This window comes from Nerophis ophidion, linkage group LG01, assembly GCF_033978795.1.
Source record: "Nerophis ophidion isolate RoL-2023_Sa linkage group LG01, RoL_Noph_v1.0, whole genome shotgun sequence".
NCBI lineage: Eukaryota > Metazoa > Chordata > Actinopteri > Syngnathiformes > Syngnathidae > Nerophis > Nerophis ophidion.
In genome coordinates this window covers 6486514-6511686 of record NC_084611.1, presented here as the reverse complement: position 1 = coordinate 6511686, position 25173 = coordinate 6486514, and the positions used below count along the sequence as shown (strand labels likewise).

At 46.7% G+C, this 25173-nt stretch overlaps 1 protein-coding gene across 2 annotated transcripts in view; it reads left to right on the top strand.

Annotated features, from left to right (window-relative positions):
• The first annotated feature begins 3998 nt into the window (after nt 1-3998).
• Nucleotides 3999-25173, top strand: part of LOC133563591 (bifunctional heparan sulfate N-deacetylase/N-sulfotransferase 4-like) — a 34101-nt gene continuing 12926 nt past the window's right edge. Inside the window, exons 1-3 of one of the 2 annotated variants that reach the window (XM_061917836.1) lie at nt 3999-4318; nt 8401-8524; nt 20543-20717. In XM_061917836.1, the coding sequence (XP_061773820.1) occupies nt 8430-8524; nt 20543-20717 (270 nt within the window). In that variant the 5' untranslated portion in view covers nt 3999-4318; nt 8401-8429. The remainder of the gene's footprint in view (nt 4319-8400; nt 8525-20542; nt 20718-25173) is intronic. The other variant, XM_061917915.1, reaches the window with a different exon arrangement.

The following is a 25173-nucleotide window of genomic DNA, read 5'->3' as shown; positions in this document are numbered from 1 at the left end:
GCGGTCCGGTAGTCCTCTTGACTAATGTGTGTTTTGCACCTACAAACAACATGGCCATAGGGCGGTCCCGGTAGTCCTCTTGACTAATGTGTGTTTGCACCTACAAACAACATGGCCATAGGGCGGTCCAGTAGTCCTCTTGACTAATGTGTGTTTGCACCTACAAACAACATGGCCATAGGGCGGTCCGGTAGTCCTCTTGACTAATGTGTGTTTGCACCTACAAACAACATGGCCCATAGGGCGGTCCGGTAGTCCTCTTGACTAATGTGTGTTTGCACCTACAAACAACATGGCCATAGGGCGGTCCGGTAGTCCTCTTGACTAATGTGTGTTTGCACCTACAAACAACATGGCCATAGGGCGGTCCAGTAGTCCTCTTGACTAATGTGTGTTTGCACCTACAAACAACATGGCCATAGGGCGGTCCAGTAGTCCTCTTGACTAATGTGTGTTTGCACCTACAAACAACATGGCCATAGGGCGGTCCAGTAGTCCTCTTGACTAATGTGTGTTTGCACCTACAAACAACATGGCCATAGGGCGGTCCAGTAGTCCTCTTGACTAATGTGTGTTTGCACCTACAAACAACATGGCCATAGGGCGGTCCGGTAGTCCTCTTGACTAATGTGTGTTTGCACCTACAAACAACATGGCCATAGGGCGGTCCAGTAGTCCTCTTGACTAATGTGTGTTTGCACCTACAAACAACATGGCCATAGGGCGGTCCAGTAGTCCTCTTGACTCATGTGTGTTTGCACCTACAAACAACATGGCCATAGGGCGGTCCGGTAGTCCTCTTGACTAATGTGTGTTTGCACCTACAAACAACATGGCCATAGGGCGGTCCGGTAGTCCTCTTGACTAATGTGTGTTTGCACCTACAAACAACATGGCCATAGGGCGGTCCGGTAGTCCTCTTGACTAATGTGTGTTTGCACCCTACAAACAACATGGCCATAGGGCGGTCCAGTAGTCCTCTTGACTAATGTGTGTTTGCACCTACAAACAACATGGCCATAGGGCGGTCCCAGTAGTCCTCTTGACTAATGTGTGTTTGCACTCCAAACAACATGGCCATAGGGCGGTCCGGTAGTCCTCTTGACTAATGTGTGTTTGCACCTACAAACAACATGGCCATAGGGCGGTCCAGTAGTCCTCTTGACTAATGTGTGTTTGCACCTACAAACAACATGGGCCATAGGGCGGTCCAGTAGTCCTCTTGACTAATGTGTGTTTGCACCTACAAACAACATGGCCATAGGGCGGTCCAGTAGTCCTCTTGACTAATGTGTGTTTGCACCTACAAACAACATGGCCATAGGGCGGTCCAGTAGTCCTCTTGACTAATGTGTGTTTGCACCTACAAACAACATGGCCATAGGGCGGTCCAGTAGTCCTCTTGACTAATGTGTGTTTGCACCTACAAACAACATGGCCATAGGGCGGTCCGGTAGTCCTCTTGACTAATGTGTGTTTGCACCTACAAACAACATGGCCATAGGGCGGTCCAGTAGTCCTCTTGACTAATGTGTGTTTGCACCTACAAACAACATGGCCATAGGGCGGTCCAGTAGTCCTCTTGACTAATGTGTGTTTGCACCTACAAACAACATGGCCATAGGGCGGTCCGGTAGTCCTCTTGACTAATGTGTGTTTGCACCTACAAACAACATGGCCATAGGGCGGTCCAGTAGTCCTCTTGACTAATGTGTGTTTGCACCTACAAACAACATGGCCATAGGGCGGTCCAGTAGTCCTCTTGACTAATGTGTGTTTGCACCTACAAACAACATGGCCATAGGGCGGTCCGGTAGTCCTCTTGACTAATGTGTGTTTGCACCTACAAACAACATGGCCATAGGGCGGTCCGGTAGTCCGCTTGACTAATGTGTGTTTGCACCTACAAACAACATGGCCATAAGGCGGGTCCAGTAGTCCTCTTGACTAATGTGTGTTTGCACCTACAAACAACATGGCCATAGGGCGGTCCAGTAGTCCTCTTGACTAATGTGTGTTTGCACCTACAAACAACATGGCCATAGGGCGGTCCAGTAGTCCTCTTGACTAATGTGTGTTTGCACCTACAAACAACATGGCCATAGGGCGGTCCAGTAGTCCTCTTGACTAATGTGTGTTTGCACCTACAAACCAACATGGCCATAGGGCGGTCCAGTAGTCCTCTTGACTAATGTGTGTTTGCACCTACAAACAACATGGCCATAGGGCGGTCCGGTAGTCCTCTTGACTAATGTGTGTTTGCACCTACAAACAACATGGCCATAGGGCGCGTTCCCAGTAGTCCTCTTGACTAATGTGTGTTTGCACCTACAAACAACATGGCCATAGGGCGGTCCAGTAGTCCTCTTGACTAATGTGTGTTTGCACCTCCAAACAACATGGCCATAGGGCGGTCCAGTAGTCCTCTTGACTAATGTGTGTTTGCACCTCCAAACAACATGGCCATAGGGCGGTCCGGTAGTCCTCTTGACTAATGTGTGTTTGCACCTACAAACAACATGGCCATAGGGCGGTCCAGTAGTCCTCTTGACTAATGTGTGTTTGCACCTACAAACAACATGGCCATAGGGCGGTCCAGTAGTCCTCTTGACTAATGTGTGTTTGCACCTACAAAACAACATGGCCATAGGGCGGTCCAGTAGTCCTCTTGACTAATGTGTGTTTGCACCTCCAAACAACATGGCCATAGGGCGGTCCAGTAGTCCTCTTGACTAATGTGTGTTTGCACCTCCAAACAACATGGCCATAGGGCGGTCCAGTAGTCCTCTTGACTAATGTGTGTTTGCACCTACAAACAACATGGCCATAGGGCGGTCCAGTAGTCCTCTTGACTAATGTGTGTTTGCACCTACAAACAACATGGCCATAGGGCGGTCCAGTAGTCCTCTTGACTAATGTGTGTTTGCACCTACAAACAACATGGCCATAGGGCGGTCCAGTAGTCCCTCTTGACTAATGTGTGTTTGCACCTACAAACAACATGACCATAGGGCGGTCCAGTAGTCCTCTTGACTAATGTGTGTTTGCACCTACAAACAACATGGCCATAGGGCGGTCCAGTAGTCCTCTTGACTAATGTGTGTTTGCACCTACAAACAACATGACCATAGGGCGGTCCAGTAGTCCTCTTGACTAATGTGTGTTTGCACCTACAAACAACATGGCCATAGGGCGGTCCAGTAGTCCTCTTGACTAATGTGTGTTTGCACCTACAAACAACATGACCATAGGGCGGTCCAGTAGTCCTCTTGACTAATGTGTGTTTGCACCTACAAACAACATGGCCATAGGGCGGTCCAGTAGTCCTCTTGACTAATGTGTGTTTGCACCTACAAACAACATGGCCATAGGGGCGGTCCAGTAGTCCTCTTGACTAATGTGTGTTTGCACCTACAAACAACATGGCCATAGGGCGGTCCAGTAGTCCTCTTGACTAATGTGTGTTTGCACCTACAAACAACATGGCCATAGGGCGGTCCAGTAGTCCTCTTGACTAATGTGTGTTTGCACCTACAAACAACATGGCCATAGGGCGGTCCAGTAGTCCTCTTGACTAATGTGTGTTTGCACCTCCAAACAACATGGCCATAGGGCGGGTCCAGTAGTCCTCTTGACTAATGTGTGTTTGCACCTCCAAACAACATGGCCATAGGGCGGTCCAGTAGTCCTCTTGACTAATGTGTGTTTGCACCTACAAACAACATGGCCATAGGGCGGTCCAGTAGTCCTCTTGACTAATGTGTGTTTGCACTACAAACAACATGGCCATAGGGCGGTCCAGTAGTCCTCTTGACTAATGTGTGTTTGCACCTACAAACAACATGGCCATAGGGCGGTCCAGTAGTCCTCTTGACTAATGTGTGTTTGCACCTACAAACAACATGACCATAGGGCGGTCCAGTAGTCCTCTTGACTAATGTGTGTTTGCACCTACAAACAACATGGCCATAGGGCGGTCCAGTAGTCCTCTTGACTAATGTGTGTTTGCACCTACAAACAACATGACCATAGGGCGGTCCAGTAGTCCTCTTGACTAATGTGTGTTTGCACCTACAAACAACATGGCCATAGGAAAGTAAGATGCTAGTTTAGAAGTCAGTATGAGAAGCAACACTCCTGGCACATAGATGATCTTTGACTTGAAGATCCTCTGTTGTTCTGCTTTAGAATCCTTGTGACGACTATGTTGTTCTGCTTTAGAATCCTTGTGACGACAAGCGACATAAAGACATCTGGTCTAAGGAGAAGACCTGCGACAGGCTGCCCAAGTTCTTGGTGGTTGGACCACAGAAAACAGGTAAGTCCCCTGTAAGCAAACTATTTCTGTTGTGTTTCTATGTATGTTTAAAACAGTAAAAAGGAAAGAAGAAGTCTGAAGCTAAAATCATAAAGAAGTCTCATAAGCGCAAAAATTATGACCGACTTTAATTTTCTTCCCAGTTCAGCTCCACATAGTTTTTATTACTTGAGTTTATTTTAGCACAACACAACTGTGTGTACATTTCTCTTCATTGCGTTATTTAGAAGTCACTCTCTACACGGTATATTTGGTCAGTGCTTACTTTTCTACTCAGCCTGACCTAGTCCTCATCTACTCAGCCTGACCTAGTCCTCATTTATCCAGCCTGACCTAGTCCTCATCTACTCAGCCTGACCTAGTCCTCATTTATCCAGCCTGACCTAGTCCTCGTCTACTCACCCTGACCTAGTCCTCATCTATTCAGCCTGACCTAGTCCTCATCTACTCAGCCTAACCTAGTCCTCATTTATCCAGCCTGACCTAGTCCTCATCTACTCACCCTGACCTAGTCCTCATTTATTCAACCTGACCTAGTCCTCATCTACTCAGCCTGACCTAGTCCTCATTTATCCAGCCTGACCTGGTCCTCATCTACTCAGCCTGACCTAGTCCTCATTTATCCAGCCTGACCTGGTCCTCATCTACTCACCCTGACCTGGTCCTCATCTATCCAGCCTGACCTGGGTCCTCATCTACTCAGCCTGACCTAGTCCTCATCTACTCAGCCTAACCTAGTCCTCATTTATCCAGCCTGACCTAGTCCTCATCTACTCACCCTGACCTAGTCCTCATCTATTCAGCCTGACCTAGTCCTCATTTATCCAGCCTGACCTAGTCCTCATCTACTCACCCTGACCTAGTCCTCATTTATTCAACCTGACCTAGTCCTCATCTACTCACCCTGACCTAGTCCTCATTTATCCAGCCTGACCTGGTCCTCATCTACTCAGCCTGACCTGTCCTCATCTACTCACCCTGACCTGGTCCTCATCTACTCACCCTGACCTGGTCCTCATCTATCCAGCCTGACCTGGTCCTCATCTACTCAGCCTGACCTGGTCCTCATCTACTCACCCTGACCTGGTCCTCATCTATCCAGCCTGACCTAGTCCTCATCTGCTCAGCCTGACCTAGTCCTCATCTACTCAGCCTAACCTAGTCCTCATTTATCCAGCCTGACCTAGTCCTCATCTACTCACCCTGACCTAGTCCTCATTTATTCAACCTGACCTAGTCCTCATCTACTCAGCCTGACCTAGTCCTCATTTATCCAGCCTGACCTAGTCTCATCTACTCACCCTGACCTAGTCCTCATCTGCTCAGCCTGACCTAGTCCTCATTTATTCAACCTGACCTAGTCCTCATCTGCTCAGCCTGACCTAGTCCTCATTTATTCAACCTGACCTAGTCCTCATCTGCTCAGCCTGACCTAGTCCTCATTTATTCAGCCTGACCTGGTCCTCATCTACTCACCCTGACCTGGTCCTCATCTATCCAGCCTGACCTGGTCCTCATCTACTCAGCCTGACCTAGTCCTCATCTACTCAGCCTGACCTGGTCCTCATTTATTCAACCTGACCTAGTCCTCATCTACTCACCCTGACCTGGTCCTCATCTGCTCAGCCTGACCTAGTCCTCATTTATTCCACCTGACCTAGTCCTCATCTGCTCAGCCTGACCTAGTCCTCATTTATTCAACCTGACCTGGTCCTCATTTATTCCACCTGACCTAGTCCTCATCTGCTCAGCCTGACCTAGTCCTCATCTGCTCAGCCTGACCTAGTCCTCATCTGCTCAGCCTGACCTAGTCCTCATCTATCCAGCCTGACCTGGTCCTCATCTACTCAGCCTGACCTAGTCCTCATTTATTCCACCTGACCTAGTCCTCATCTGCTCAGCCTGACCTAGTCCTCATTTATTCAACCTGACCTGGTCCTCATTTATTCCACCTGACCTAGTCCTCATCTGCTCAGCCTGACCTAGTCCTCATCTGCTCAGCCTGACCTAGTCCTCATCTGCTCAGCCTGACCTAGTCCTCATTTATTCAACCTGACCTAGTCCTCATCTGCTCAGCCTGACCTAGTCCTCATCTGCTCAGCCTGACCTAGTCCTCATCTGCTCAGCCTGACCTAGTCCTCATCTGCTCAGCCTGACCTAGTCCTCATTTATTCAGCCTGACCTAGTCCTCATCTACTCACCCTGACCTAGTCCTCATTTATTCAACCTGACCTGGTCCTCATCTACTCAGCCTGACCTAGTCCTCATTTATTCAGCCTGACCTGGTCCTCATCTACTCAGCCTGACCTGGTCCTCATCTACTCACCCTGACCTGGTCCTCATCTATCCAGCCTGACCTGGTCCTCATCTACTCAGCCTGACCTGGTCCTCATCTACTCACCCTGACCTGGTCCTCATCTATCCAGCCTGACCTGGTCCTCATCTACTCAGCCTGACCTAGTCCTCATCTGCTCAGCCTGACCTAGTCCTCATCTACTCACCCTGACCTAGTCCTCATTTATTCAACCTGACCTAGTCCTCATCTACTCACCCTGACCTAGTCCTCATCTATTCAGCCTGACCTAGTCCTCATCTACTCACCCTGACCTGGTCCTCATCTACTCAGCCTGACCTAGTCCTCATTTATCCAGCCTGACCTAGTCCTCATCTATTCAGCCTGACCTAGTCCTCATCTACTCACCCTGACCTGGTCCTCATCTATCCAGCCTGACCTGGTCCTCATCTACTCAGCCTGACCTAGTCCTCATCTACTCAGCCTAACCTAGTCCTCATCTACTCAGCCTAACCTAGTCCTCATTTATCCAGCCTGACCTAGTCCTCATCTACTCACCCTGACCTAGTCCTCATTTATTCAACCTGACCTAGTCCTCATCTACTCACCCTGACCTAGTCCTCATTTATCCAGCCTGACCTAGTCCTCATTTATCCAGCCTGACCTAGTCCTCATCTACTCAGCCTGACCTAGTCCTCATTTATTCAGCCTGACCTGGTCCTCATCTACTCACCCTGACCTGGTCCTCATCTATCCAGCCTGACCTGGTCCTCATCTACTCAGCCTGACCTAGTCCTCATCTACTCACCCTGACCTAGTCCTCATTTATCCAGCCTGACCTAGTCCTCATCTATTCAGCCTGACCTAGTCCTCATTTATTCCACCTGACCTAGTCCTCATCTGCTCAGCCTGACCTAGTCCTCATTTATTCAGCCTGACCTGGTCCTCATCTACTCACCCTGACCTGGTCCTCATCTACTCAGCCTGACCTAGTCCTCATTTATTCAGCCTGACCTAGTCCTCATTTATTCAGCCTGACCTAGTCCTCATTTATTCAGCCTGACCTAGTCCTCATTTATTCAGCCTGACCTGGTCCTCATCTACTCACCCTGACCTGGTCCTCATCTACTCAGCCTGACCTGGTCCTCATCTGCTCAGCCTGACCTAGTCCTCATCTATCCAGCCTGACCTAGTCCTCATCTACTCAGCCTAACCTAGTCCTCATTTATCCAGCCTGACCTAGTCCTCATCTACTCACCCTGACCTAGTCCTCATCTGCTCAGCTTGACCTAGTCCTCATCTACTCAGCCTAACCTAGTCCTCATTTATCCAGCCTGACCTGGTCCTCATCTACTCAGCCTGACCTGGTCCTCAGCTAAAAAGTAGTCTGTGAATGCTACTATGTGCTGCTAGTTTGTGGACAATGTGAGTGGATTACCTGGAGCACTTACGTAATTGCAGCACAGCATTTACTTATATGGCACAATCCTAACAACCTTCCCTAGTCATGGTGCAAAAGGAAAAAACACTAGCATAAAAGTCAACAGACTTTAAAGTAGTGTGCAAACTGAACTTTCTCTTCTTTTAAAGAAACCAAAACACTCAGCCGAGGGCCGGTTACTATAGCAACAGCTCCCAGCAGCTCCGATTCAAAGACTGGTGATGTCATAGAGGCGTGGCCTCCATGAGAGCATGAACAAATGCTGACAAATTGGAACCATGTGACCATCAGATCATCAGGTGACTTCACCTGCCACTCCTCAACCTTAACCACGCCCCTTTCTTGCAGGGACCACCGCACTTTATCTCTTCCTCCTCATGCATCCCTCCGTCTCCAGCAACTTCCCCCGTCCCAAGACTTATGAGGAGGTGCACTTCTTCAACACCGACAACTACCACAAAGGCATCGACTGGTGAGGACGATATCACCACATCTCACCGGGTCCCACACGGGTGGACGATATCACCACATCTCACCGGGTCCCACACGGGTGGACGATATCACCACATCTCACCATGTCCCACACAGGTGGACGATATTACCACATCTCACCGTGTCCCACACAGGTGGACGATATCACCACATCTCACCGTGTGCCACACAGGTGGACGATATTACCACATCTCACCGTGTGCCACACAGGTGGACGATATTACCACATCTCACCGTGTCCCACACAGGTGGACGATATCACATCATCTCACCGTGTGCCACACAGGTGGACGATATTACCACATCTCACCGTGTCCCACACAGGTGGACGATATCACCACATCTCACCGGGTCCCACACGGGTGGACGATATCACCACATCTCACCGGGTCCCACACAGGTGGACGATATCACCACATCTCACCGGGTCCCACACAGGTGGACGATATTACCACATCTCACCGTGTCCCACACAGGTGGACGATATCACCACATCTCACCGTGTCCCACACAGGTGGACAATATTACCACATCTCACCGTGTCCCACACAGGTGGACGATATCACCACATCTCACCGTGTCCCACACAGGTGGACGATATTACCACATCTCACCGTGTCCCACACAGGTGGACGATATCACCACATCTCACCGTGTGCCACACAGGTGGACGATATCACCACATCTCACCGGGTCCCACACGGGTGGACGATATCACCACATCTCACCGGGTCCCACACAGGTGGACGATATCACCACATCTCACCGGGTCCCACACAGGTGGACGATATTACCACATCTCACCGGGTCCCACACAAGTGGACGATATTACCACATCTCACCGTGTCCCACACAGGTGGATGATATTAAAACATCTCACCGTGTCCCACACAGGTGGACGATATCACCACATCTCACCGTGTCCCACACAAGTGGACAATATTACCACATCTCACCGTGTCCCACACAGGTGGACGATATTACCACATCTCACCGTGTCCCACACAGGTGGACGATATTACCACATCTCACCATGTCCCACACGGGTGGACGATATCACCACATCTCACCAGGTCCCACACAGGTGGACGATATCACCACATCTCACCATGTCCCACACAGGTGGACGATATCACCACATCTCACCGGGTCCCACACAAGTGGACGATATCACCACATCTCACCGTGTCCCACACAAGTGGACGATATTACCACATCTCACCGTGTCCCATACAGGTGGACGATATCACCACATCTCACCGGGTCCCACACAAGTGGACGATATCACCACATCTCACCGTGTCCCACACAAGTGGACGATATCACCACATCTCACCGTGTCCCACACAGGTGGACGATATTACCACATCTCACCGTGTCCCACACAGGTGGACGATATCACCACATCTCACCGTGTCCCACACAGGTGGACGATATCACCACATCTCACCGGGTCCCACACAAGTGGACGATATCACCACATCTCACCGTGTCCCACACAGGTGGACGATATCACCACATCTCACCGGGTCCCACACAAGTGGACGATATCACCACATCTCACCGTGTCCCACACAAGTGGACGATATTACCACTTCTCACCGTGTCCCACACAGGTGGACGATATCACCACATCTCACCGGGTCCCACACAAGTGGACGATTTCACCACATCTCACCGTGTCCCACACAGGTGGACGATATCACCACATCTCACCGGGTCCCACACGGGTGGACGATATCACCACATCTCACCGGGTCCCACACAGGTGGACGATATCACCACATCTCACCGGGTCCCACACAGGTGGACGATATTACCACATCTCACCGGGTCCCACACAAGTGGACGATATTACCAAATCTCACCGTGTCCCACACAGGTGGATGATATTAAAACATCTCACCGTGTCCCACACAGGTGGACGATATCACCACATCTCACCGTGTCCCACACAAGTGGACGATATTACCACATCTCACCGTGTCCCACACAGGTGGACGATATTACCACATCTCACCGTGTCCCACACAGGTGGACGATATTACCACATCTCACCGTGTCCCACACGGGTGGACGATATCACCACATCTCACCAGGTCCCACACAGGTGGACGATATCACCACATCTCACCATGTCCCACACAGGTGGACGATATCACCACATCTCACCGGGTCCCACACAGGTGGACGATATTACCACATCTCACCGTGTCCCACACAGGTGGACGATATCACCACATCTCACCGGGTCCCACACAAGTGGACGATATTACCACATCTCACCATGTCCCACACAGGTGGACGATATTACCACATCTCACCGGGTCCCTCACAGGTGGATGATATTACCACATCTCACCGTGTCCCTCACAGGTGGACGATATCACCACATCTCACCGTGTCCCACACAGGTGGACGATATTACCACATCTCACCGTGTCCCACACAGGTGGACGATATTACCACATCTCACCGGGTCCCTCACAGGTGGACGATATCACCACATCTCACCGTGTCCCACACAGGTGGACGATATTACCACATCTCACCGGGTCCCACACAAGTGGACGATATTACCACATCTCACCGTGTCCCACACAAGTGGACGATATTACCACATCTCACCGGGTCCCACACAGGTGGACGATATCACCACATCTCACCATGTCCCACACAGGTGGACGGTATCACCACATCTCACCGGGTCCCACACGGGTGGACGATATTACCACATCTCACCGTGTCCCACACAGGTGGACGATATCACCACATCTCACCGGGTCCCACACAAGTGGACGATATTACCACATCTCACCATGTCCCACACAGGTGGACGATATTACCACATCTCACCGTGTCCCACACAGGTGGACGATATTACCACATCTCACCATGTCCCACACGGGTGGACGATATCACCACATCTCACCAGGTCCCACACAGGTGGACGATATCACCACATCTCACCATGTCCCACACAGGTGGACGATATCACCACATCTCACCGGGTCCCACACAAGTGGACGATATCACCACATCTCACCGTGTCCCACACAAGTGGACGATATTACCACATCTCACCGTGTCCCACACAGGTGGACGATATCACCACATCTCACCGGGTCCCACACAAGTGGACGATATCACCACATCTCACCGTGTCCCACACAAGTGGACGATATCACCACATCTCACCGTGTCCCACACAGGTGGACGATATTACCACATCTCACCGTGTCCCACACAGGTGGACGATATCACCACATCTCACCGTGTCCCACACAGGTGGACGATATCACCACATCTCACCGGGTCCCACACAAGTGGACGATATCACCACATCTCACCGTGTCCCACACAGGTGGACGATATCACCACATCTCACCGGGTCCCACACAAGTGGACGATATCACCACATCTCACCGTGTCCCACACAAGTGGACGATATTACCACTTCTCACCGTGTCCCACACAGGTGGACGATATCACCACATCTCACCGGGTCCCACACAAGTGGACGATTTCACCACATCTCACCGTGTCCCACACAGGTGGACGATATCACCACATCTCACCGGGTCCCACACGGGTGGACGATATCACCACATCTCACCGGGTCCCACACAGGTGGACGATATCACCACATCTCACCGGGTCCCACACAGGTGGACGATATTACCACATCTCACCGGGTCCCACACAAGTGGACGATATTACCAAATCTCACCGTGTCCCACACAGGTGGATGATATTAAAACATCTCACCGTGTCCCACACAGGTGGACGATATCACCACATCTCACCGTGTCCCACACAAGTGGACGATATTACCACATCTCACCGTGTCCCACACAGGTGGACGATATTACCACATCTCACCGTGTCCCACACAGGTGGACGATATTACCACATCTCACCGTGTCCCACACGGGTGGACGATATCACCACATCTCACCAGGTCCCACACAGGTGGACGATATCACCACATCTCACCATGTCCCACACAGGTGGACGATATCACCACATCTCACCGGGTCCCACACAGGTGGACGATATTACCACATCTCACCGTGTCCCACACAGGTGGACGATATCACCACATCTCACCGGGTCCCACACAAGTGGACGATATTACCACATCTCACCATGTCCCACACAGGTGGACGATATTACCACATCTCACCGGGTCCCTCACAGGTGGATGATATTACCACATCTCACCGTGTCCCTCACAGGTGGACGATATCACCACATCTCACCGTGTCCCACACAGGTGGACGATATTACCACATCTCACCGTGTCCCACACAGGTGGACGATATTACCACATCTCACCGGGTCCCTCACAGGTGGACGATATCACCACATCTCACCGTGTCCCACACAGGTGGACGATATTACCACATCTCACCGGGTCCCACACAAGTGGACGATATTACCACATCTCACCGTGTCCCACACAAGTGGACGATATTACCACATCTCACCGGGTCCCACACAGGTGGACGATATCACCACATCTCACCATGTCCCACACAGGTGGACGGTATCACCACATCTCACCGGGTCCCACACGGGTGGACGATATTACCACATCTCACTGGGTCCCACACGGGTGGACGATATCACCACATCTCACCAGGTCCCACACAGGTGGACGATATCACCACATCTCACCATGTCCCACACAGGTGGACGATATCACCACATCTCACCGGGTCCCACACAGGTGGACGATATCAAGACATCTCACCGGGTCCCACACAGGTGGACGATATTACCACATCTCACCGTGTCCCACACAAGTGGACGATATTACCACATCTCACCGGGTCCCACACAGGTGGACGATATTACCACATCTCACCGGGTCCCACACAAGTGGACGATATTACCACATCTCACCGTGTCCCACACAGGTGGACAATATTACCACATCTCACCGTGTCCCACACAAGTGGACGATATTACCACATCTCACCGGGTCCCTCACAGGTGGACGGTATCACCAAATCTCACCGTGTCCCACACAGGTGGACGGTATCACCACATCTCACCGGGTCCCACACGGGTGGACCATATCACCACATCTCACCGGGTCCCACACAGGTGGACGATATCACCACATCTCACCGTGTCCCACACAGGTGGACGGTATCACCACATCTCACCGGGTCCCACACGGGTGGACGATATCACCACATCTCACCGGGTCCCACACAGGTGGACGATATCACCACATCTCACCATGTCCCACACAGGTGGACGGTATCACCACATCTCACCGGGTCCCACACGGGTGGACGATATTACCACATCTCACTGGGTCCCACACGGGTGGACGATATCACCACATCTCACCAGGTCCCACACAGGTGGACGATATCACCACATCTCACCATGTCCCACACAGGTGGACGATATCACCACATCTCACCGGGTCCCACACAGGTGGACGATATCAAGACATCTCACCGGGTCCCACACAGGTGGACGATATTACCACATCTCACCGTGTCCCACACAAGTGGACGATATTACCACATCTCACCGTGTCCCACACAGGTGGACGATATTACCACATCTCACCGGGTCCCTCACAGGTGGACGATATCACCACATCTCACCGTGTCCCACACAGGTGGACGATATTACCACATCTCACCGGGTCCCACACAAGTGGACGATATTACCACATCTCACCGTGTCCCACACAAGTGGACGATATTACCACATCTCACCGGGTCCCACACAGGTGGACGATATTACCACATCTCACCGGGTCCCACACAAGTGGACGATATTACCACATCTCACCGTGTCCCACACAGGTGGACGATATCACCACATCTCACCGTGTCCCACACAGGTGGACGATATTACCACATCTCACCGTGTCCCACACAGGTGGACGATATTACCAAATCTCACCATGTCCCACACAAGTGGACGATATTACCACATCTCACCGTGTCCCACACAGGTGGACGATACTACCACATCTCACCGTGTCCCACACAGGTGGACGTTATTACCACATCTCACCGTGTCCCACACAGGTGGACGATATTACCACATCTCACCGTGTCCCACACAAGTGGACGATATTACCACATCTCACCATGTCCCACACAAGTGGACGATATTACCACATCTCACCGTGTCCCACACAGGTGGACGATACTACCACATCTCACCGTGTCCCACACAGGTGGACGTTATTACCACATCTCACCGTGTCCCACACAGGTGGACGATATTACCACATCTCACCGTGTCCCACACAGGTGGACGTTATTACCACATCTCACCGTGTCCCACACAAGTGGACGACATTACCACATCTCACCGTGTCCCACACAGGTGGACGATATTACCACATCTCACCATGTCCCACACAAGTGGACGATATTACCACATCTCACCGTGTCCCACACAGGTGGACGATACTACCACATCTCACCGTGTCCCACACAGGTGGACGTTATTACCACATCTCACCGTGTCCCACACAGGTGGACGATATTACCACATCTCACCGTGTCCCACACAGGTGGACGTTATTACCACATCTCACCGTGTCCCACACAAGTGGACGACATTACCACATCTCACCGTGTCCCACACAGGTGGACGATAGGATTTCTGACAAGGCAGACATTAATCAAAACTAGTTTGAGTTCCAGGGAAAATAACATGTTGATTCATGTGATCAATCACTATCAACTATTTTGTTCATCTATGTGGTAGATGAATCACATTTCACTCCCTTGTCCAACTAAGGGGTCTTTGAAGATCATTTGAATTATGTGAGGGAGTGATTCATTGTAATTAATCCAATACCAAACCATTAATTCATCTTGATTAATCCACATTCAAACCTGTGATTAATCATGACTAATCTATATTTAAACTTGTGATTAATCATGACTAATCTATATTTAAATTCACAGTCATTCACAGTCAAACCTGTGATTGATTCAATCGAGAGCATTTCACCTTTAAACTTGTGAATAATCATGATTGATATACACTCAACCTGTGATTAATCATGACTAATCTACAATTTAATCTGCAATCACTCATGAGTAATCCACATTCAAACATGTGACCAATTGTGATTAATCCACATGCAAACCTGTGATTAATAGTCATTTATCCACATACAAACCTGTGATTAATAGTCATTAATCCACATAAAATATGTGATTAATAGTCATTAACCCACATACAAACCTGTGATTAATAGTCATTAATCCACATAAAATATGTGATTAATTGTCATTAACCCACATACAAACCTGTGATTAATAGTCATTAATCCATATAAAATATGTGATTAATAGTCATTAACCCACATACAAACCTGTGATTAATAGTCATTAATCCACATAAAATATGTGATTAATAGTCATTAATCCACATACAAACCTGTGATTAATAGTCATTAATCCACATACAAACCTGTGATTAATAGTCATTAATCCACATAAAATATGTGATTAATAGTTATTAATCCACATACAAACCTGTGATTAATAATAATTAATCCACATAAAATATGTGATTAATAGTCATTGATCCACATAAAATCTCTGATCAATAGTAATGAATCCACATGGGGCGGCATAGCTCGGTTGGTAGAGTGGCCGTGCCAGCAACTTGGGGGTTGCAGGTTCAATTCCCACTTCTGGCATCCTAGTCACTGCCGTTGTGCCCTTGGGCAAGACACTTTACCCACCTGCTCCCAGTGCCGCCCAGAATGGTTTAAATGTAATTTAGATATTGGCTTTCACTATGTAAAGCGCTTTGAGTCACTAGAGAAAAGTGCTATATAAATATAATTCACTTCACTTCACATACAGACCTGTGATCAATATTCATTAATACACATACAATATGTCATTAATTGTAATGAATCCACATACAAACCTGCGATTATTGAAATAATCCACATACAAACCTGCGTTTAATAGTCATTAATCCACATACAAACCTGCGATTATTGAAATAATCCACATACAAACCTGCGTTTAATAGTCATTAATCCACATACAAACCTGCGATTATTGGAATAATCCACATTCCAACCTGTGATTAATAGTCATTAATACACATAAAATATGTCACTGATAGTCATTAATTTACATACAAACCTGCGATTATTGAAATAATCCACATTCAAACCTGCGTTTAATAGTCATTAATCCACATACAAACCTGCGATTATTGGAATAATCCACATTCCAACCTGTGATTAATAGTCATTAATACACATAAAATATGTCACTGATAGTCATTAATTTACATACAAACCTGCGATTATTGAAATAATCCACATACAAACCTGCGTTTAATAGTCATTAATCCACATACAAACCTGCGATTATTGAAATAATCCACATACAAACCTGCGTTTAATAGTCATTAATCCACATACAAACCTGCGATTATTGGAATAATCCACATTCCAACCTGTGATTAATAGTCATTAATACACATAAAATATGTCACTGATAGTCATTAATTTACATACAAACCTGCGATTATTGAAATAATCCACATACAAACCTGCGTTTAATAGTCATTAATCCACATACAAACCTGCGATTATTGGAATAATCCACATTCCAACCTGTGATTAATAGTCATTAATACACATAAAATATGTCACTGATAGTCATTAATTTACATACAAACCTGCGATTATTGAAATAATCCACATACAAACCTGCGTTTAATAGTCATTAATCCACATACAAACCTGCGATTATTGAAATAATCCACATACAAACCTGCGTTTAATAGTCATTAATCCACATACAAACCTGCGATTATTGAAATAATCCACATACAAACCTGCGTTGAATAGTCATTAATCCACATACAAACCTGCGATTATTGAAATAATCCACATACAAACCTGCGTTTAATAGTCATTAATGCACATACAAACCTGCGATTATTGAAATAATCCACATACAAACCTGCGTTTAATAGTCATTAATCCACATACAAACCTGCGATTATTGAAAAAATCCACATACAAACCTGCGTTTAATAGTCATTAATCCACATACAAACCTGCGATTATTGGAATAATCCACATTCCAACCTGTGATTAATAGTCATTAATACACATAAAATATGTCACTGATAGTCATTAATTTACATACAAACCTGCGATTATTGGAATAATCCACATTCCAACCTGTGATTAATAGTCATTAATCCACATACAAACCTGCGATTATTGAAATAATCCACATACAAACCTGCGTTTAATAGTCATTAATCCACATACAAACCTGCGATTATTGAAATAATCCACATACAAACCTGCGTTGAATAGTCATTAATCCACATACAAACCTGCGATTATTGAAATAATCCACATACAAACCTGCGTTTAATAGTCATTAATCCACATACAAACCTGCGATTATTGAAATAATCCACATACAAACCTGCGTTTAATAGTCATTAATCCACATACAAACCTGCGATTATTGAAATAATCCACATACAAACCTGCGTTTAATAGTCATTAATCCACATACAAACCTGCGATTATTGAAAAAATCCACATACAAACCTGCGTTTAATAGTCATTAATCCACATACAAACCTGCGATTATTGGAATAATCCACATTCCAACCTGTGATTAATAGTCATTAATACACATAAAATATGTCACTGATAGTCATTAATTTACATACAAACCTGCGATTATTGGAATAATCCACATTCCAACCTCTGATTAATAGTCATTAATCCACATACAAACCTGCGTTTAATAGTCATTAATCCACATACAAACCTGCGATTATTGGAATAATCCACATTCCAACCTCTGATTAATAGTCATTAATCCACATACAAACCTGCGTTTAATAGTCATTAATCCACATACAAACCTGCGATTATTGGAATAATCCACATTCCAACCTGTGATTAATAGTCATTAATACACATAAAATATGTCACTGATAGTCATTAATTTACATACAAACCTGCGATTATTGGAATAATCCACATTCCAACCTCTGATTAATAGTCATTAATCCACATACAAACCTGCGATTATTGGAATTAATCCCACTTACAAACCTGTGATTAATGTCATTAATACACATAAAATATGTCATTGATAGTCATTAATTTACATACAAACCTGCGATTATTGGAATAATCCACATTCCAACCTGTGATTAATAGTCATTAATACACATAAAATATGTCACTGATAGTCATTAATTTACATACAAACCTGCGATTATTGGAATAATCCACATTCCAACCTCTGATTAATAGTCATTAATCCACATACAAACCTGCGTTTAATAGTCATTAATCCACATACAAACCTGCGATTATTGGAATAATCCACATTCCAACCTCTGATTAATAGTCATTAATCCACATACAAACCTGCGTTTAATAGTCATTAATCCACATACAAACCTGCGATTATTGGAATAATCCACATTCCAACCTGTGATTAATAGTCATTAATACACATAAAATATGTCACTGATAGTCATTAATTTACATACAAACCTGCGATTATTGGAATAATCCACATTCCAACCTGTGATTAATAGTCATTAATCCACATACAAACCTGCGATTATTGGAATTAATCCCACTTACAAACCTGTGATTAATAGTCATTAATACACATAAAATATGTCATTGATAGTCATTAATTTACATACAAACCTGCGATTATTGGAATAATCCACATTCCAACCTCTGATTAATAGTCATTAATCCACATACAAACCTGCGATTATTGGAATAATCCACATTCCAACCTCTGATTAATAGTCATTAATCCACATACAAACCTGCGATTATTGGAATAATCCACATTCCAACCTCTGATTAATAGTCATTAATCCACATACAAACCTGCGTTTAATAGTCATTAATCCACATACAAACCTGCGATTATTGGAATAATCCACATTCCAACCTGTGATTAATAGTCATTAATACACATAAAATATGTCACTGATAGTCATTAATTTACATACAAACCTGCGATTATTGGAATAATCCACATTCCAACCTCTGATTAATAGTCATTAATCCACATACAAACCTGCGATTATTGGAATTAATCCCACTTACAAACCTGTGATTAATGTCATTAATACACATAAAATATGTCACTGATAGTCATTAATTTACATACAAACCTGCGATTATTGGAATAATCCACATTCCAACCTCTGATTAATAGTCATTAATCCATATACAAACCTGCGATTATTGGAATTAATCCCACTTACAAACCTGTGATTAATGTCATTAATACACATAAAATATGTCACTGATAGTCATTAATTTACATACAAACCTGCGATTATTGGAATAATCCACATTCCAACCTCTGATTAATAGTCATTAATCCACATACAAACCTGCGATTATTGGAATTAATCCCACTTACAAACCTGTGATTAATAGTCATTAATACACATAAAATATGTCACTGATAGTCATTAATTTACATACAAACCTGCGATTATTGGAATAATCCACATTCCAACCTGTGATTAATCCTGATTTAGAAATATTCAAAGCTGTGATCAGCTTCTGTGTTTCATCAACAACAGTCTCCTCTAGTTGGCGGGCGCGTGCTTTACAAAAGAAAATAACCACAGAGGTTTAGCATTAACGCCACATCAAGAAAAGACACTGGCATGAACAGCTGTGGCTGTAGGCAACCTCCTGGTGTACTTCTGGAATCACTTGCCAAATATGCTGCAGTAATTGCTTTGTATGAAGTTAATGTGCGCTTGGGAAGGTGTGTTGTTAACAATCAGCAGCAATAATGCTGACTGAGCGCTAGCACAACCTTGCTAGTGTTGTGCCGTCTACTACTTGATGATCTACGCAAATTATGCTCCAGAGCATACAGAGATGTGTCCCATTATGAATGTGAGCTTCCAAAGAAAACACAAATGTGTGTGTTCCTGGCGCCAGGTACATGGACTTCTTCCCTGTGCCCTCCAACGTCAGCACCGACTTCCTCTTTGAGAAAAGTGCAAACTACTTCCCCTCCGAGGAGTCCCCGCGGCGCTCTGCTGCTCTGCTGCCCAAAGCCAAGATCATCACCTTGCTCATCAACCCTTCTGATCGAGCCTACAGCTGGTACCAGGTGACTAGAAACACACACTTTAGGGACCACACTGCAACGTCTCAGGTGGTCTCAATACAAGAGTCTTCACTTACAGGAAGTACAAACACTAGACTGACTACAAGAGTCTTCACTTACAGGAAGTACAAACACTAGACTGACTACGAGAGTCTTCACTTACAGGAAGTACAAACACTAGACTGACTAGGAGAGTCTTCACTTACAGGAAGTACAAACACTAGACTGACTACAAGAGTCTTCACTTACAGGAAGTACAAACACTAGACTGACTACAAGAGTCTTCACTTACAGGAAGTACAAACACTAGACTGACTAGAAGAGTCTTCACTTACAGGAAGTACAAACACTAGACTGACTAGGAGAGTCTTCACTTACAGGAAGTACAAACACTAGACTGACTAGGAGAGTCTTCACTTACAGGAAGTACAAACACTAGACTGACTAGGAGAGTCTTCACTTCATTACTCCAAGCAATGTTTGTAAGTTTTACAATATAACTAAAACAATGCATACTTACTAAAGGGTCCCATGTGTGATGTTAAAGGCCTACTGAAATGAGATGTTCTTATTTAAACGGGGATAGCAGCTCCATTCTATGTGTCATACTTCATCATTTCACCATATTGCCATATTTTTGCTAAAAGGATTTAGTAGAGAACATCCACGATAAAGTTTGCAAATTTTGGTCGCTAATAAAAAAGCCTTGCCTGTAGCGGAAGTAGCAGACGATGTGCACGTGACGTCACGGGTTGTAGGACTCCTCACATCTGAACATTGTTTATAATCATAGACTCCAGCAGCAAGAGCTATTCGGACCGAGAAAGCGACAATTTCCCCATTAATTTGAGCGAGGATGAAAGATTTGTGGATGAGGAAAGTTAGAGTGAAGCACAAAAAAAAAAAAAAAAAAGGTGACGGCTGCAGGCGGCGGCAGTGGGAGCATTTCAGATGTAATTAGACATATTTACTAGGATGATTCTGGAAACTTATTCTGCTTATTGTTTTAATAGTGTTTTAGTGAGATTGTAAAGTCATACCTGAAAGTCGGATGGCTGGGGTGAACGCCAGTGTCTCTGAGAGAAGCCGAGGAGCCAAGATCACAGCTGTCTTTTTGAGCTGCAGGAGGAGGTCACATATTCCACTCAAGTCTCCCGTAAGAGCCGACTTAATATCACAATGTTCCCATCCAAAAACTTGCTGGTAGACGTAGAGAAACATGTTGGCTTGACCGCTCTGTGTTAAAGCTTCACAACAAACAAAAAAACACCGGCTGTGTTTCGGTGCTAAAGGCAGCTGCAATCCACCACTTTCCACTAACAGCATTCTTCTTTGATGTCTCCATTATTAATTGAACAAATTGCAACAGATTCAGCAACACAGATGTCCAAATTACTGTGTAATTATGCGATGAAAATAGACGACTTTTAGCCGTGTGTGGTGCTGGGCCAATATGTCCGCTACAACCCGAGACGTCACAAACACGCGTCAACATACGCGTCATCATTCCGCGACGTTTTCAACAAGAAAGTCCGCGGGAAATTTAAAATTGTAATTCAGTAAACTAAAGCGGGCGTATTGGCATGTGTTGCAATGTTAATATTTCATCATTGATATATAAACTATCAGACTGCGTGGTCGCTAGTTGTGGCTCTCAGTAGGCCTTTAATGCATATTTGTGCATGCTATCGCAATGTGATCAAGCTAGTGTTGTTAGCATTAGCTAATAAGCTAACTGCCAACATAGTTTTAATTCAACAAATAGTTTTGAAATAACACGGAAGAAGACACTGAAATGGTGCGTCATTGTTTGTGCTATAGCACCATTTTTGGGGGGAGTTTGCTCACTGATGGTGCTGCGGATTGAAAAAGTACTTCCTGTTTCGTGCCTTGCACCAGGAGTAATAGTGTTTCCATCTAAAAGGATTCTTCAGTCATCACTCCAAGCAACGACTTTGAGTTTTACAACATAACTAAAACAATTCATACTTAGTAAGGAGTCACATGTGTGGTGTCAGTTGGAGTTGCTCATCGTCAGGACCGAAGTCACAAGTTCTCAAGGTTGTTTCAATGTGGTGTGCCTGCTGTCTCTGCTTCTGTTTGACAAAACCTGCTCATGTGTTGTCCTGGCTGTCCAGCATCAGCGAGCACACGAGGACCACGCAGCCCTTGTTTCAATGTGGTGTGCCTGCTGTCTCTGCTTCTGTTTGACAAAACCTGCTCATGTGTTGTCCTGGCTGTCCAGCATCAGCGAGCACATGAGGACCAGGCAGCCCTTGTTTCAATGTGGTGTGCCTGCTGTCTCTGCTTCTATCCCTGTGACAAAACCTGCTCATGTGTTGTCCTGGCTGTCCAGCATCAGCGAGCACATGAGGACCAGGCAGCCCTTGTTTCAATGTGGTGTGCCTGCTGTCTCTGCTTCTATCCCTGTGACAAAACCTGCTCATGTGTTGTCCTGGCTGTCCAGCATCAGCGAGCACATGAGGACCACGCAGCCCTTGTTTCAATGTGGTGTGCCTGCTGTCTCTGCTTCTATCCCTGTGACAAAACCTGCTCATGTGTTGTCCTGGCTGTCCAGCATCAGCGAGCACATGAGGACCACGCAGCCCTTGTTTCAATGTGGTGTGCCTGCTGTCTCTGCTTCTGTTTGACAAAACCTGCTCATGTGTTGTCCTGGCTGTCCAGCATCAGCGAGCACATGAGGACCACGCAGCCCTTGTTTCAATGTGGTGTGCCTGCTGTCTCTGCTTCTGTTTGACAAAACCTGCTCATGTGTTGTCCTGGCTGTCCAGCATCAGCGAGCACATGAGGACCACGCAGCCCTTGTTTCAATGTGGTGTGCCTGCTGTCTCTGCTTCTATCCCTCTGACAAAACCTGCTCATGTGTTGTCCTGGCTGCCCAGCATCAGCGAGCACATGAGGACCAGGCAGCCCTTGTTTCAATGTGGTGTGCCTGCTGTCTCTGCTTCTATCTCTGTGACAAAACCTGCTCATGTGTTGTCCTGGCTGTCCAGCATCAGCGAGCACACGAGGACCATGCAGCCCTTGTTTCAATGTGGTGTGCCTGCTGTCTCTGCTTCTGTTTGACAAAACCTGCTCATGTGTTGTCCTGGCTGTCCAGCATCAGCGAGCACATGATGACCACGCAGCCCTTGTTTCAATGTGGTGTGCCTGCTGTCTCTGCTTCTGTTTGACAAAACCTGCTCATGTGTTGTCCTGGCTGTCCAGCATCAGCGAGCACATGAGGACCACGCAGCCCTTGTTTCAATGTGGTGTGCCTGCTGTCTCTGCTTCTATCCCTCTGACAAAACCTGCTCATATGTTGTCCTGGCTGTCCAGCATCAGCGAGCACATGATGACCACGCAGCCCTTGTTTCAATGTGGTGTGCCTGCTGTCTCTGCTTCTATCCCTGTGACAAAACCTGCTCATGTGTTGTCCTGGCTATCCAGCATCAGCGAGCACATGAGGACTAGGCAGCCCTTGTTTCAATGTGGTGTGCCTGCTGTCTCTGCTTCTGTTTGACAAAACCTGCTCATGTGTTGTCCTGGATGTCCAGCATCAGCGAGCACATGATGACCACGCAGCCCTTGTTTCAATGTGGTGTGCCTGCTGTCTCTGCTTCTGTTTGACAAAACCTGCTCATGTGTTGTCCTGGCTGTCCAGCATCAGCGAGCACACGATGACCACGCAGCCCTTGTTTCAATGTGGTGTGCCTGCTGTCTCTGCTTCTATCCCTGTGACAAAACCTGCTCATATGTTGTCCTGGCTGTCCAGCATCAGCGAGCACATGAGGACCACGCAGCCCTTGTTTCAATGTGGTGTGCCTGCTGTCTCTGCTTCTATCCCTGTGACAAAACCTGCTCATGTGTTGTCCTGGCTGTCCAGCATCAGCGAGCACATGAGGACCACGCAGCCCTTGTTTCAATGTGGTGTGCCTGCTGTCTCTGCTTCTATCCCTCTGACAAAACCTGCTCATGTGTTGTCCTGGCTGTCCAGCATCAGCGAGCACATGAGGACCAGGCAGCCCTTGTTTCAATGTGGTGTGCCTGCTGTCTCTGCTTCTATCCCTGTGACAAAACCTGCTCTTATGTTGTCCTGGCTGTCCAGCATCAGCGAGCACATGAGGACCACGCAGCCCTTGTTTCAATGTGGTGTGCCTGCTGTCTCTGCTTCTATCCCTCTGACAAAACCTGCTCATATGTTGTCCTGGCTGTCCAGCATCAGCGAGCACATGAGGACCAGGCAGCCCTTGTTTCAATGTGGTGTGCCTGCTGTCTCTGCTTCTATCCCTGTGACAAAACCTGCTCATGTGTTGTCCTGGCTGTCCAGCATCAGCGAGCACATGAGGACCAGGCAGCCCTTGTTTCAATGTGGTGTGCCTGCTGTCTCTGCTTCTGTTTGACAAAACCTGCTCATGTGTTGTCCTGGCTGTCCAGCATCAGCGAGCACATGAGGACT